The 15401-nt window shown below is 47.0% G+C and overlaps 1 protein-coding gene across 1 annotated transcript in view; it reads left to right on the forward strand.

Annotated features, from left to right (window-relative positions):
• SLC7A5 (solute carrier family 7 member 5) overlaps positions 1-15028 on the forward strand; it is a 39327-nt gene extending 24299 nt beyond the window's left edge. Inside the window, exons 3-10 of the mRNA XM_030470512.1 lie at positions 2753-2858; positions 3579-3623; positions 4982-5105; positions 6212-6315; positions 7094-7190; positions 7545-7694; positions 8852-9029; positions 10872-15028. Of these exons, the coding sequence (XP_030326372.1) occupies positions 2753-2858; positions 3579-3623; positions 4982-5105; positions 6212-6315; positions 7094-7190; positions 7545-7694; positions 8852-9029; positions 10872-10927 (860 nt within the window). The 3' untranslated portion in view covers positions 10928-15028. The remainder of the gene's footprint in view (positions 1-2752; positions 2859-3578; positions 3624-4981; positions 5106-6211; positions 6316-7093; positions 7191-7544; positions 7695-8851; positions 9030-10871) is intronic.
• Positions 15029-15401: the final 373 nt, after the last annotated feature.

The raw sequence follows: 15401 nt of genomic DNA on the forward strand, positions 1-15401 counted from the left end.
TCAGTGCTGCTCCCTTTGCTGCCTTTCCCTCTTCTTTGTCCATGTATCCTGGAGGGCAGGCAGTCCTGACACACAGCCAAAATGTCTCTACAGCCCAGCAGGCCACCAAATTGGGCTTGGAGCCTTACTTGCCCAGAGGCTGAAGATGCTCATGGTTCCCAAGTGGGTGGCACATCCTGAATCCAGGCATGTGGTTTTGGGTTGGGGACCACCGATGGTCTCCTCTCCTCCTGGCCAGCTGGGTGAGGGCGGCAGCTCAGCCCTTTCTCAGCACCAACACATGGTTTCTGTGTGAGGTTTGGGAAAGCCCAGAGTGAAACCTGCAGATGCCTCAGAAAAAGGAACATTTGGCCTTGAGAGCTTTTGCCTGCGGTGGACAGAAAGAGGCTGCTGGTGGAAGATGGTGTCCAGTTGCAGACCAGAAATGGAGGTGTGAGCCTGTGGCATGGTGCTGCTTGTGCCCTGGCTGCTCCTAGATCAGAGCATCCTCTTGACATGGTGAAGGTGGTGGTCCCTCGGTCTGGGTGGGACCTGGGCTGTTGGCAGAGCACAAGCAGACCTTTAAGAGGCATCCCAAGAGGTGTTTGAAATATCTGGAGAGCTTTCCTGCTCTCCTAGTCCATCCTTGTGCTGTTCTGGTAGCTAATTACAGTCACTGTTAACAAAAAGTGTATCTTATTCCCATAACAAAAGACCTGGAAAGAACTAGACTGGTAATTATCTAGGAGGGGCAGAAAATTAACTCAGGAAAGCTGAGCCCGAGGGATGCAGCAGAATGTGATACTGTGCACACCCACCTACGGCTCAGCCTTTATATTCACAGCCAGGCCAGGGCATTAATGCTAAATTAAGATTATAGGACTGAACCGATAAGCCAGGAATTAAGGTTAAACTCACAGCATTATATCAGTGTCTTTGCATTTCCTGGCTTTCCTGTTCCATTCTGATGTACATTTTCTAACCTCGCCTTTTAAAAACGACTGGTGCATCTTGCAAAGGAGATTCACTGGCTGAAGGGGCATTAAATACGACCAGCATACCCCAGGGTAGATTCAGAAGATACCTTCCTAGTGCGAGGAGGTGCTGGGGCAGAGGAACAGGGCAACACCAGTGGAGAACAGCAATCTGCAGTGGGATGTGGACGAGTAGAGCCTTGCAAACCTGCTGGAGACAACTGCATGGGGCTTCCTGGGCCTGACTGCCCAGTGCATGAGCTGCTGCTGTGGTCCTGGCTTTTCGCAGCTCACATCTGCAGCATCCCGTTGCAAATGGGTTAGTGACCAGCTAGGAGAGAAGGCAGAGGGATGCTGGTTTCCTGGGTACTTTGTGAGCAGAGAGCATTTTGCGTGCTGTGTTAAGGAATATCTTTTTGCCCTGGCTAGGATTCATCCAGAGCAGGAGGGAGAAGGGAGGTGAAGGGAGCAGTGCTGAGGATGGAAAGGGTGGGATAAAGCTGGAGAGTCAGGTAGAGAGGGGGAAAGACAAGATGTAGCTCTTCCACACTCATAGGCAGCTCCGTGTCACTGGCACAGATTCGGAGCAGTTCCTTGTGAAGCCCCATGAGTGAAAGATGCAGCAGCAGAACAACAGTGCTCTCAGGAAAAGTCCCCCTTTCCACCACTATAAAGATGAGTGTGAGATGTTAAAAGGTTAATGCATTTGTTACCCAGCCCCTGTGAAAGAGGTCTTTGATGACACAGGGGAGTGAAAGTTCCAGTATGAGATGAGAAGAGAGGCCATCCAGAGGAAAAATGGTTTGTTTGCATCCCTCTCCCTTCCCCAGAAGCACGTCCTAGGTACCTTATGCTAAGAGATGAAGGGTTAAGCTCCAGGACCTGCTGACTGCCATGTGATGCAGTTGCTGGGGTGATTAATAAAGATCTGTGCCCTAAGAGGAATCACATGGGCTTCAACAGGGCTCCTTGGATGCAAACCCTCCCTGCCGAGTCCTGCGTTGCTCCTTGCTTCTGTCCTGTCCAAGAGGAGTGCTGGGTACAGGGAGGGGAGCGTTGCTTTGCCACCCCACAGCCAGGCTCCACATCAAAAGGCAGGGAAGAAAACAACTGCAGAGCATTTTAAAGCAAAATAAATAAACTCTTTTCTCTGGGTGAGTTCTTACCAAAGGTACAATCGAGTCGTCTATTTATGGCTTTCTATTTTAAAAGTAAATGCATAACAGAAACTTTTGATATTCAAGCCCTAAAGAACCTGACTTCCCACAATCAAAGGCATTGCCTTAACCCTCTGCTTTATCAGGTGGCTGGTGGGACTAGAGGAAATCCTGGGTTTCTGCTTTATTGGGTAGCTGGTGGAAGCGGAGGAAATCCTGGGTTTTTATCAAACAAAAGCAGCTTTCAGTTGAGAGGACAATGTGACAATATCTGTTTGTATAGCATCTTCCAGCAGGAAGATCCCCAGAATGTTTTCTTTGCAGAGAGAAGGTATCTCAGAGATTACCTTGGTGATGGCATGTTGCAGTGTGAGAAAGTTTTGAGGACTCAGTAATGGCCAGTTGCTTGAGACAAGTGTATTTGGTGCTGATTACTTGGTGCATGGTTCCAGATGAGTTAAGTACTGTAAAACTGGAGAAATCAGCTCAATATGTGCACATGCTCTCTAGCATAACCCAAAATGCATCAGCATGATCATTAAGTATACTAAACAGCTTTTGCCTCCAGGTTTCTCTGTTCCGAACCGCACAAAGGTTCATATTCCATCTGCATTGATCTTTTCTTGGTTTTGTTACCTGCAGGTGATGTGTCAAACCTGACTCCTGAGCACTCCTTTGAAGGCATGAAAGTAGGCGTGGGGAACATCGTGCTAGCTTTGTACAGTGGTCTCTTTGCCTATGGAGGATGGTAAGATGCAGCCCTCTATCTTTTTTTCAGTGCTAAATGCTGTATTCCATCCCTTTTGTCCTCAGATTGTTTGAAGGAAGAGTGCGGTGGAGGACTTTCCATGTCTTTTGTAACCGGTTGCTTTGGGTTTGCCTAATGATGTTAATAGTCATGCTTCACACCCTGTTTCCAGCCAGGACACGGAAGCACAAAGAAGTAGAGGTGATCATGGGATTTAGAAGAGGCAGCAGATGATAGGTGATGGTGCACCATGATGCTAGGTGTGTTAAGAGGAAGCAGTAAGGTGGGTGTAGCTAGCAAGAGAGAGATATGCTAAATGCCAGCAGATTGCTTTGAGCACCAAACTGAAGCTCCTGGAGAGCTTCTTCATCAGTCCCTTAGGGCACTTGCAAGTAAGGAGCCTGCTTAATTTGCTGTAAAAACAGGCCAGTTGCAGCCATCCTTACTGCCTGGAGGGGTGGCCCTGTTGCTCCTTGGTCCAGCTCTTCACCCCCTCTCTTGCAAAGTAGCTGGTCTGCTCGATCCACCATCACCACCCAGGGCTTGCGCTTTGTAGGTTTTGTGCTGCAGCTCTTGGACTAGGCATAAGCCATCATAAGTTTTACTGCAGGTGCCAGTCTCTCTACCCCTCCTGAAATTCCCTTGCATATGAGTAAGATGAAGGGCTTCATTTATTCCATGGGCTAACCATAATTAACCACTGTTCTTTTTGAATTACAGGAATTACTTGAATTTTGTTACAGAAGAGATGATAAATCCCTACAGGTAGGTGTGTGTCCAGTGATGACTTTCCCTGGGAGGAGAACCTGTTGATCTCAGGAAGCCTCTTCCTTGTTTGTGTAACAGGGGTTGCTAATCAGCCCAGAAGCCAAGGTCTTTTTCTGGAGAAGTAGAAAACAAGATAAATTAATGACACTGTTCCCTGGAGTAGGGGAAGGAGGAATAATAATCTCCGTATGAGAAGAGCTATTGCTTACACTGCTTTCCTGTACTGCTAATGTTACCAGTGTTGTTGGAAAGTCCTGTTTCCTCGGCACGGCACCTCTTTGAATTACAAGCGAGGAAGAAAGACTCATGGCTCTATTGCTATCTGGTATAAACTCCCACAAGAGTACTCGTGTGGACATATGCTTGTCACGTGCTTTTCCTGTTCTCTTGAGCAATAGCTGCTTTCTGCACTGCTCACGCCTTTTGGGGCTGTGCAGAGGACCTGGAGAGATAAGGGTGACACACCAAAGGCACGACATCACTGATAGATCACTTTTGCTCACAGAGAAGGTAACTATGAGGCACTGTTGATACGAGCTTCAGGGTCACTTGTGCAAGAACCCATTCCTGGCTGACCCTGGCAGTGATTAGTGCCTGCTGGGAAGCATAAGATTTGATATGAGCTTTCCTTCACAAACACAGTTATAAAAAGGTTTTTTGCCATTTTGCAATTATTTTAATCTCTTCTGAATGCAGTCACAGTATTTGACTCTTTCCTCCTGTGGCTTTGAGCTCCACTAGACCAATTATACATGGTATCAAGCAGGGTTTCCTTTTTCAGTTTCCGTTTGCAAATGAAGTTAGACTATTTGAAAAGGCAAATTTGTACCAACACAGCCTCATCGTTACAGACCCACTCAGACTGTGCCTGAACTCGTTTTTGTTGAGTTTCATGAGTCCAGCCAGCTGCACAGTTAGAGCCTAAAATCTGCCCACTAAATCTCTGCTCTTTCCATCTCCCACAAGAAACCCACTAGCAGGAATGGTTCTTCTTTGCCCAGAAAAGAATACATGTGCTAATGCCACTGGCGTTGGAGGTTGTTTTCAACTAATTGCCTTTGCAGTGGTCTTGGGCTACTGCTTGCGCAGACAGCCAGAGTCTCTCCATGCATAAAGTTCCTTCTGCCATAATCATTCACCCTACGTCTGTCAGGCTCCAGTCTGTTCCTATGTGGGCATCATCTCCTTTCCTAGGGGAGCAGTGTGTAGCTGGGAAACGGGACATGCTGAAGAGCCAAAGAGCAGAATGGCTCAGGCAAACTTTAAGTGAGCAGTGGAGGGCTGTGGCATGAAGACATCAACAGCCCTCTTCTCTGAACTGCAGCACTCCAATGCAATTTATGTTTTCTTCATAGAAACCTGCCTCTGGCTATCATCATCTCACTACCTGTAGTCACTTTGGTTTATGTGCTGACAAACTTGGCTTACTTCACGACCCTGTCGACAGAGCAGATGCTGACATCCGAAGCTGTGGCTGTGGTAAGCTAGGTGTATTTCTGATGTGACTCATCTGTCTTCTAGGGCTGCTTAAATCAGACTTACAATCTCTCCATACATCTCATAGTTCTTTCCAGGCTGATCATAGCTGCGTACAAAAGAGCTGATGTTTGACAGGAGATAAAGAGCAACTGTGACGGGAGCAGGGAAGAACAGTGTGATACCAAGTGGGATTAATCACAGACAATAGTAAGGGTGGGCAGTCATTTACCACTGCTCTTAATTTGGTAAATATGTAAGGTTGCTGCTGGCCTCATGACTTCATATCAGTTACCAGCGCATGATATTTATGTGAAAAGGTCATGCATTCAATACTGAACTAGATTGTTCTCTCTCTGTATCTTCTTTGTTTTAATTAAGAGAGAAAAATAATACTTCTATTAATTAAAATGCCGTGGCAGTCAGAAATCCTGATTGCTTTGGAAGTAAGCAGTACAGTATGATCTTGCAAACTGAGTGTGACCAGGATTGTTCAGTGCTTCAAAGGGAATTTCCCAGTCCCAAGGTGAGCTGTTCTGGGCCGTTCGGTTGATGTGCTCCATCCTTTGGGTTAGTAGCAAGCCTCTGCTCCAGCCTGCACCTACACAGTTCTGAGTTATGGGAGATGCCAGCCTGTGTTGCATTACTCTAGCTGTATGCCTTTGTGAGTCTTGAAATCCATATAATAGTGTTGGTGTAAAACTGCAGGGAAGCAGCGTGAGGTCAGCTTGTGATATAAAACTACAGCTCCAGGTCATTGCCTTGCCAAGGGGATGCATCCCAGGTCCTTATTCAGCAACTGGCAATAGCTGCGTGTCTGAATCTCCTCTCAGCTTCCCTTTGGTCTTGAACCTTTGGATAACCATTCTGATAAATATTATGTCCTGATTCTGAAGGAAGGGCTCATTGCTGATGTTTTTTGCAATTCCACAATATGCTTTTTCAGAGAGGAGAAGCAGCAAATGGCAATAAGGAAAATTCCATAACAGCTTCAGCACTAAGCCATGTCACTTGCTCAGATTTCTACAAATATTAAGTCTCTGTAGGCGGCTGTTAGTTCTTCTGGGCATTCTGGGTGTGAAATGTCTGTCTTGTTGCCCACCATTTAGGATTTTGGGAACTATCACCTTGGCGTCATGTCCTGGATCATACCCGTCTTTGTTGGCTTATCCTGCTTCGGATCTGTTAATGGATCCCTCTTCACTTCTTCCCGGTAGGTTTCTTCTCAGTTTTGTGGGTTTTGTTTACAAGTCGTGCTCAATCCCTCTTTGCTTGGCATTGTCCTCCAAAGAGTGGCTGTGCTTAGGCACAAAGTCTAAAGGGTCTGGAGGCCATGTGGGGAATGAAGGGAAAACAAAGTAAGACTTCAAAACCATATCCAGTTTAAAGGAAAACTTTTCAGTGGTCTTGCTCTTCTGTTTCTCAGGCAAAATCCTGTTGAAGTTATTAGAACATAAACAAACACATGCTTGGGGCTCAGTGATGTTGCCTGAGAAAGTGGCTTTAATGAAAAGCAGAAACATGAAACTTAAGGGCTGAGAATCCCTCGAGAAAGAATGGGGCAGGATGGGGATTGAGATGGTTCCAGCTCTGACACACATCTCCCAGGTTGTCTTAGGAAAGTCACTTAATTGGAAAGTCACTCTCTGGAAAGGAGGATATAAACACGTCTTTTCTTGCATTCTTTGGCTGTCTGCAGCCTTCCTTCCCTGAGACAGCGGCTTTCCACTGTCTGTGTGTGGAATACGTGTGCTGGGGTCTGATCCTGGAGGGCCCCACTCCTGAGGCAGTGACTAGCAGAAGGGCACAGCATCATGCAGATCACTGCTAAGGTAGAAAACCTGCATGGAGCCTGGGCCTTTCAGTCTTGCTGCTTCAGCACAGGTCTAGGCTGAGCATGAGCTGTCCCCACTTGTTTTGTGCTGAAGACAAACCCTGGCCCGGGGCTGAAGGTTGCAGAGGTGATAACTGCTCTGTCTCCCCCATCTCAGGCTGTTCTTTGTGGGATCCCGAGAAGGACACCTGCCCTCAATCCTGTCTATGATTCACCCCAGGCTTCTCACTCCCGTGCCATCGCTCGTCTTTACAGTAAGCACTTGGCTCTCTGGTGATGGGGATCAACGTGGTATTGAGAAATGGGTCGGGGTAGGATCCCATTTGACTGGTTGGAGGGGGCTACTTGGGCACCACCTCCAGACAGAGCCATTCCTGCATGCACCGACAGGAGAGGACAGACCTTCTCCTTCTCATCATATGCTCATACTCCACTTCTGTTTTGAAATCGCTCCAGGCAGCAATTGCAAATAACTCAGAGAAGTAAAAAATAATCAACATGATTCTTTCCCTGGCAGATAGTTCTTCTGAAACACCTGTATTGGGTGTTGTAACATACTTGGGTTTGCCTACTCCCTTTGCTAATAGCCTTTTTTTTTCTGAATGCAGTGCATCATGACTCTGCTCTATGCCTTTTCCAACAACATTTTCTCAGTCATCAACTTCTTCAGCTTCTTCAATTGGCTGTGCGTGGCTCTGGCCATCATTGGCATGATGTGGCTGCGTTACAAGAAGCCAGAGCTGGAAAGGCCCATCAAGGTGAGAACAGTGTGGTAGTTGCATGGTGGGTCCTCCCTGAGCCCCTCCTCAGCATAAGGGAAGGTTCAACAAGTACAAGCTGCTTGTCCTGTGTGGAAGAAGAACAGGGATTGCAAGTGTGAGGGGGATATGTTGTGTTGTAGGTAACCAGGTGTCCCTGCTGCATGCAAATCTGCTGGATGTGAATCAGTGCAGGAGGACAAGGAGCTGCCATGGGGGTATCAGAGTGGAGGAGGCTCTGGGAGTCAGAGATGCGGGGTGCTCTGGTGGGGTAGCCCAGTGGGAAGCTCTCAGTTGACTAACATATTCCCCAGGACAAATCATAGGCTGTGGCTTTCAGTGAAATGCTCTGTACCATTGTGGAATTCAATTAAACTAGTTTTTTAATAAAGCAGACAAACCCACGCCTGCAGAGAGGAGAACTTTGTTCTCTTTGTCCTTGGCCAGCTTGGCAGTACCGTATCCCATCTGGGGAGAGGCCAAGATTGTGTCAGCCACAAGCATGTCTGCCTGCCTTAAAGGCATGTTTCTCACTCGTCCCCCAGCAGGTCTCTGCCAGGCCACAGGCAGCCAGAGAGAAACAAAACTCACAGACCTGTACCAGTGCTTTCCCAAAGTAACTCTTGCAGGGTGTTTCCTTTGGGTTTGGGTTTTGATTCTAAAAGCCAGGCTGCTCTCAGTGGGTGCCATGCTCAGAGCCGAGTCCCCTAAGAACTGCTGTGAAGATGCTACGGCTTGTGCTGTGGTTGCTGCTGAGTTTGATGCTGTTGGTACAAGTGTTTTTTATAAGGAATCATTAAAGTATGGAATTGGGGTCAAAAAAAGAGCGCTGAGAAAGGCTCATGGCTCTTGGCAAGCCACATGTCCGTGCTTTGTTTTGCTGGTTTTAAATGTATGTTTTAAGTGTTATCCTACTCCTGTTTTCTCCAGGATTGAGGAAGGGCACTGCCTAAATGAATACCTTTCCCATGGCAGTTCAAGGTTATGGTCCCCTTATTCAGAGCAGTGGGTCAGACAGGAGCACTGTCCGTGTAGGCGTCCGTAGGGAAACATGAACTCCTTCACTCCCTGGGATGTACAGCTAGATAAACTTCACTGGGAGGTGTACCTTGTTCCGCTGATACAGCTTTTAACCTGCTCTTTGGGTCCCTGTTCAGGTGAACATCTGCCTGCCCATTTTCTTCATCCTGGCCTGCTTGTTTCTTATTGCTGTTTCCTTCTGGATGACACCAAAGGAATGTGCGATTGGCTTTGCGATCATCTTCAGTGGGATCCCTGTTTACTTCTTCGGGGTCTGGTGGCAAAACAAGCCCGAGTGGGTTCGCCAACTCATCTGTAAGTATTACCAGTGAAGAGCGAGGGTGCAGCCTTGGCTTTTGCTCCAGAAATAGCAGCTTCCTGGTGAGCATGCTACAGCTAGTAGCACTGGCTCTCCGTTGTGGAGCAGAGGCTTCCAGTGTCTTAGCTCTGGTTAATTCTCTTTTAACGGAAACAAGTTTTAACCTGATGATTACCTTATCTACCAAGCACCCAAAACGCACCCTGCCTTGTGATAATTGCAAAGTTTGGGCCAAATACCGTGGGTATTTTTTATCTTGGCAAACTGGTGGCTGTTATGCAGTGGAGTGTAATTTGCTGAGCATATTGCTGCCTTTCTTCTACCTCCTGTAAAAGCACAGGGTCAAGCCTTTTGTCAGCAGAGAATCCATTTCCAGTGGTGTAGGAAGAACTAACAGTGTAACAGTCTGAGCACAGTTGGCCTCAATTTGATTGCTGAAACTTCATAAGTAGTCCCAATCCATCGCTTAGCCAGTGCTAACATTTCTGATCCAGTCAAAGCTCTCCTTGGCATCAAAATAGGGCAGCAGAGCAGAGGGAGGAGAGAATCCCCTGGATGTTTTCTCTTACAAGGTTTATTTTTAAGGTATCTTCATATAAGGTTTTCCAGCAGCTGACACTACCCCATGGGGTGTTTTGAAGGGATGGAGGGGCTGTGCTTGGCGCATGGAACGTCTGTCTGAGCAACTGAATCAAGAAAGTCAATCCATGTGTTCAAGTGACTAAACTGCACCATCTGCCTCCCAGCTCTCATACAACAGCCTGACCTAGAAAAGCAGACGAGGAGAAATGCCCAGCCTTAGCTGGGTGCATTTTATGAAGAAGAAAAAGCCTTTCAACAGCGCTTAGCACTTGTTATTATTCTCCCCCTCCTGTCTCTCTCTCCCTTTCTCACACACTCACTTTTTTATTCAGAGTGTTAGGTTCAGTTCCTGGAAAAGCCATTTCTGCAGTGCCTGAGTGGCAAATTACCATATTAATTGTTTTCTACCCACTCAAAAGTTTGTTAGGAGAATATAGAAAATATTCTGGGAACACAGAATGATAATCCTGCCCAGTTAGAAACATATGAACTTTAAACTCGTGTATATTCATATATTGCAAATAATTTGATCAATTCCAACTGATCTGAGCTTGACTGTGTATTTAGAAGTAGTGTTAGCTCTACCTGGCTAGACTATCTTGTGATCTCCAAACACACGGTGAAGCAGCAGAAAGCACAGGTGTGTTTGGACACAAGCCATCTAAACTAATGGGTGGAAAAATAAAGTTACTTCAGGTTAACACCTTTCCTGTGCAAACTGGCACCTGAAATGCTTCCTTTGCTCTCCACCGGCTCTGCGCAAGACACTGGGCTCTGCCTTGGGTTCATATGCTGAGCTGGTTTTGTCCTGGGTGCTTGAGCTGTTAGAGCAGCTGTATGGACATACAGCCAAGGTTTTCAAAATTGGAAGTAAAAGCATCAGTTCCTATTTTCAACGCTAATTCCTGTTATTGTGCCTGACTCAGTTTTGGCTGCTTGCAAATATGGCATCCAAACATGGTTACATTTGGAAGTAGAATCTGGTGTTGAGAGGTACCGGAGCCTCTCTCAGGGAAGTACAGCATCCATGCTGCAGAAGCAAAGCTCCTTGTGTTCCATGTTTAAGTTCTGGGCATGAGTCAAGAGTAACCCATGGCTCATTTGCTTTCAAGTCTTAAACTGTATTTGGACTAAACTTGCTCAGAACAGTGGTGGGGAGGCAAAAAGATCAGCCCTTTTGAGGGAGAGTAAGACCAACACACATGTTGGGCCCCTGTGTGTGATCTCTGACCTGTACATTGCTTTCTTCCCCATAGTCTCCGCAACAGTCCTGTGCCAGAAGCTGATGGAAGTGGTTCCACAAGAATCATAAGTGGGAAAAGCAGAGACATTCAGCTTGAGGAAACGCACAATCTTATTTTAAGACGACACAAGGAGAAAACGCTTCTGATCCCTCGTAAACGAATCCTAGGCACTGGAGCACCCCATCAGAGCTGCTTCGTGTCTGACACCATGCAACCAGCTCTGCCTTGCCTCCACCAGCCCCTCCATCACCACCCTTCAGCCTGACAGATGGGCAGCCCTGTGATGAGAAGCTCTTGGTACGAATGGGAGCCAGGAGGAGGAATTCCAGCCGGGAGCTTCCACAGGGGTCCTGCCTGTCCAGCAGCAGGAAGTCTGATAGCATCTGTGTGTGTGTGTGTGTGTGATACTAAGGGCTGTATTTCAGTTCTGTGTAGGCTTACTTGGCTTGGGTTTGGGTCTGGGATCCCCCAGACAACAGCAGATCTGCTCGTGAGCCCGGTTTGAGTGTTCCCAGCCCTAAAAATGTGCCTGTGCCTGGGTCTGGGACTGTCACAGAGCCGCAGGGTGGTCCTGAGCCTGGCCCACTGGCCTTTCCTGGACAACGGGGGGTGGTTGGGAAGTGAAGGTTGCCTGATGTTGTCTCACACACACACACAAACGCATACCAAAACACACGCTGCTGGATGCTTTGGACTCTGTCCACTGGCAGTGACTTAAGTGAGACAAGGCAGAGCAGAATTAGTGTCAGAGAAATGATGTGGGGAGGCCTTGTCTGATTTTCATTGCATTCCTGACTAGAGCACTCGGGGGTCCCCTGCCACTGCCTAGCTTTGAGCTCTCAGATCCAAGCCATCCCCCTGCTATTAAGCCGGTCCTCTGGGATACTCTTCACCACAGTGCCCATCCTGTGGCCCTGTGAATTATCACTGGGGCAGGTACAGGCCTGAGGGTGGACTTGCTCCTGATAAACCCAGGGAATAGCACTTAGCAGAAGGCCCAGTGCTTGGCTTGCTCACTCCATGTTTCTCTGTAGATAGATAGGCTATCATCCAGTGTGGGATGAGCGGCATCATGCTATCCACATGGCCCTGTTCATTGCCCACAGCGTGATTCGTGATTGCTCCTAAATCATTTGCAAAGAGAGAATAAGCGTGGGATTCCCTTAGCTTGTTCCCCTGGGGTTGGCCTGTGCATTGCCTGTTGCTGTGCCCTGTGTCTCTGTATCTTCTACAACATGCAGTGGAGATGGGACCAGCTGGGACTGGGGGTATAGAAAAGGGCAGATGTCTCCAGATGCTGGAGCCTGGGTTTAATCTTGGTCTGCTGTAGATGGTCTGTTTTGCTCTGAGAAGCAGGGACTGGGGCCCTGGTCCTCCTTCGTGCAAAACTGCAGCATCAGGTTTGTCTTGGTGAGATGCCCCCACCAACATCCTTATGCTCAGGGAGCAGTCTTTGAGCATAAACCATGTTCTGCATGTGAAGTCTTGTTTTGCTGTTGTGGTGGTGCAGTCCCATCCCCTGAGCCCACCCAAAATTCCTCTAGTTTCCGTGTAGTCAAAACTGTCCTCTAAGGGACATGTTACTTTATTTGGTCAAAAGCATCGCCTTTTCAGCAAAACTGCAGTTGTGAACAATTTGCTTATCACGCCTCTGCACTTGAGGTGATAGTCACTTGGAAATCAAAAGCATCTTTTCCCCACAAGTGAGCTGCTTCAGTCTCCGTTACAGATCTTTGTGCTTGTGCTTTCTGCAAATGGGTCGTTAAACTACTTTTTTTCCTCAATATTTCTGTAAACTAAGATGTTTGGAAGCCAGGATCCTCCAAGAGCTAATGCTTTCTACTGGATTCTTCTCGTAGTATACAGTTATTTTGGATGACAAGGCATTAAGGACATCAATGGTACTAGCTCATGCTTTGTTGTTTTAAGTTCTTTAGCAAAAAAAAGGGGTTGTGTGTTATAGCAGGTGGCAGCTTCTGTCCGAGTGTGTGTGACAGTGACTGTGGCTTTGTCAGCAAGTGTCTACGTGCTGCTCTTTGCTATTGCTTCACCAACCATTTGTCTTTGCTTTGAGGTAGTGCAGGAGGAATAGGTGAGACAATCATGACACTGAGAACCTTTGCTGTCAGGTTGCTTATTCCATGGCAGCACAGCATAGAGATACCCAAGCCAGCCCTGTGCCACTCTGGATGTGTTAGCATTGAGCTGTCCTGGAGCTCAGTTAACCTCTGGGGAGTTGCAGCTCGTTTGGGTATACCTACAGCGTAGAAGAACCCAAAGTTCATGGCCAGTGCCTGGCTGTTAAGGGGACCTATGTGCAATGAATTGGAGCATCTCAGATCCAGTGCCTGTGGAGAGAAGTTTGCATAAATAAGGTCATGAACCATAAAACCCGAACTCAATTTTTGGAATCCTTTTGCAGCTGAAGGCTGAGAGGTTTTGGCAGGGTAGTGATGAGAAGTCACTGCTTACGCTGGACCTGTTCCATGGAGAGGGAACCTCAGTCTGTTATGTCCCACTTGGTCTGCAGGTTTTTTTGGCTATACTGGTCTCAGGACCAGCTCCCTGCAGGGCCTGGGCTCATCATAGGGGCTCTTAGTGCTAACACATACCAGCAGAATCACTCGCGATGCAAAGGAAAGAGATTTTAACTCTGCCACCTCAATACAACGTAAATTAGCACTCAAGTCCAATCCATAGAGAGCTCAGAAATGGGTCCAAATCTCTCCAAAACATGGGGATTGCTTGGTTTGGAGACATCTTTAAATGAGTTTTCAGTGAAGACCATCACTGCAGAATTCCCTCTTGGTGAACCTTTTACACTGGTTTTAAAGAGGAGATGTCACACTGAGAAATATTTTTTTATTAATTAACTGATCTTAGTTAAATCCTTCAGTCGCTTGCTTGCTCTTTATGAATTTTCATGATTTTTCACTTGCTGCTAAAGATCTTTCTCTTGTACTAACCTGCTGGCTCTGGCATTGATACCGTATGTTTCATGGTGATTTCACTAGCATCCCCCTGGCAATAGAGGTTTAGGAAGAAACTGAACCAGGTACCAGCACAGAATGACAAAAATGTTGAATTTGGTCAGCCACAGTTCACATCTCAAAGTTTACCTTTCAAAAACCTGATTTCTTTTATCCCTGATTCATTGACCTCGATAGTTCCCCTCTACCAGGGCTTGGTGACATGGCTGTAAGAGGTTGGCTTATTTTTTCCTGGGGATTAAGGAGATAATGAGGAAAGGGGTGAAAAACTTAATTCCATTTTATAAAGTAAACTTAAGAAAGTAATTTCTCCAATGGGTGAAACTCCTGCCAACAGTATCTGCTAGTGTGACAGCTTGTAACTTGTATCAGCAGCCAGGAGTGTCTGCTGCCTTCAGGCTTGCCATGCTCAACTGGATTTTGGTATGGAAAAAGAGAGGATATATCCCCATCAAAGAGCTCCCTGCCGCTTGGTTTCCTGAAATGTGGAATGAGATGCAGGGAGGAACAGAGACTTCACAGGAAATGTCTTGCCATTTCCAACGCCGTATGTGGGATTTTTCTGTTGTTTCTCTGTTTGCTTGTACTCTTTTCGAGGCCATGATCAGTCACGCCTGTTGAATGAGAGGTATACCCTTCCAGTAAAGTACATATACAGCCACAGTCCATGAATTGGCTTTCCTAAACAGTAGCTACAGTTAATCGAGGTACCGTGTGAATCTATTTCATGAGACAGTATTGTGCAAACGCAGCCAGAGCGGCTGCATCAGTGGAATCATGTAGATTGGAAAAGACCTTCAAGATCTTTGAGTCCAGCCGTGGAGCCCTGGCTGTGTATTTCTGCAAGTGATGGCTGTGCTGCAAGTAGTCCCTTGGTCCTTGTACTAACTCCCCCTTTTCAGTTACTGCTGTTCTTATCTTGTTTTGAAGTATTTAGAGTCCCAGGAAGTCAGTTGTTAGGGGGTGTTCACGGAATAGCATCCCACAGGGATTGCTAAACAGGCAGGAGCTGGCAGCCGGGTGCTTCCTTACCCATTGGGTTCCTCTTTCTAAATGAGAAACCTTCTTCTCCACAGTGAGGGGAACCAGCCCTGCAGAATGCTCCTGGTCAAAAATGAGGGGATTTAAGTAATCCTGGGTGGATTTTTTTGTTAATGATGTTTTAAACTTCCTGCAGTATTTGCAGTGTTTTCTGTCTCTTTTGTTTTTAATTGCATCCTCCATGGATACTAAGTTCAAAGGGGCTCTGTCACTGTTGAACAAGCTTTAAAGACCTTTCAACTGGTGGAAACTCGTAGGAAGTGGGTTTTTTTGTTCTTCAAGCCCTCTCTAGGCAGCTCAGGCAGGGGAATAAATTGGGCTCCTCCACTGTGGGTCTGCCTGAGAGCAGAGCCCTTGAGGGGCAGCAGCATCGCATCAGAACTCTTCCTTGCAGATGTGAGTTCCCAGCCATGGGAAGATATTTGCAGTGGCAGAGTACCGGTCTCACTGTGGAGGATCACAGGGAAGGCTTCCACTCAGTCTGGGAAGATGCCCATCCCTTCAATGTTCT

The sequence above is a fragment of the Strigops habroptila genome, chromosome Z (assembly GCF_004027225.2).
Source record: "Strigops habroptila isolate Jane chromosome Z, bStrHab1.2.pri, whole genome shotgun sequence".
NCBI lineage: Eukaryota > Metazoa > Chordata > Aves > Psittaciformes > Psittacidae > Strigops > Strigops habroptila.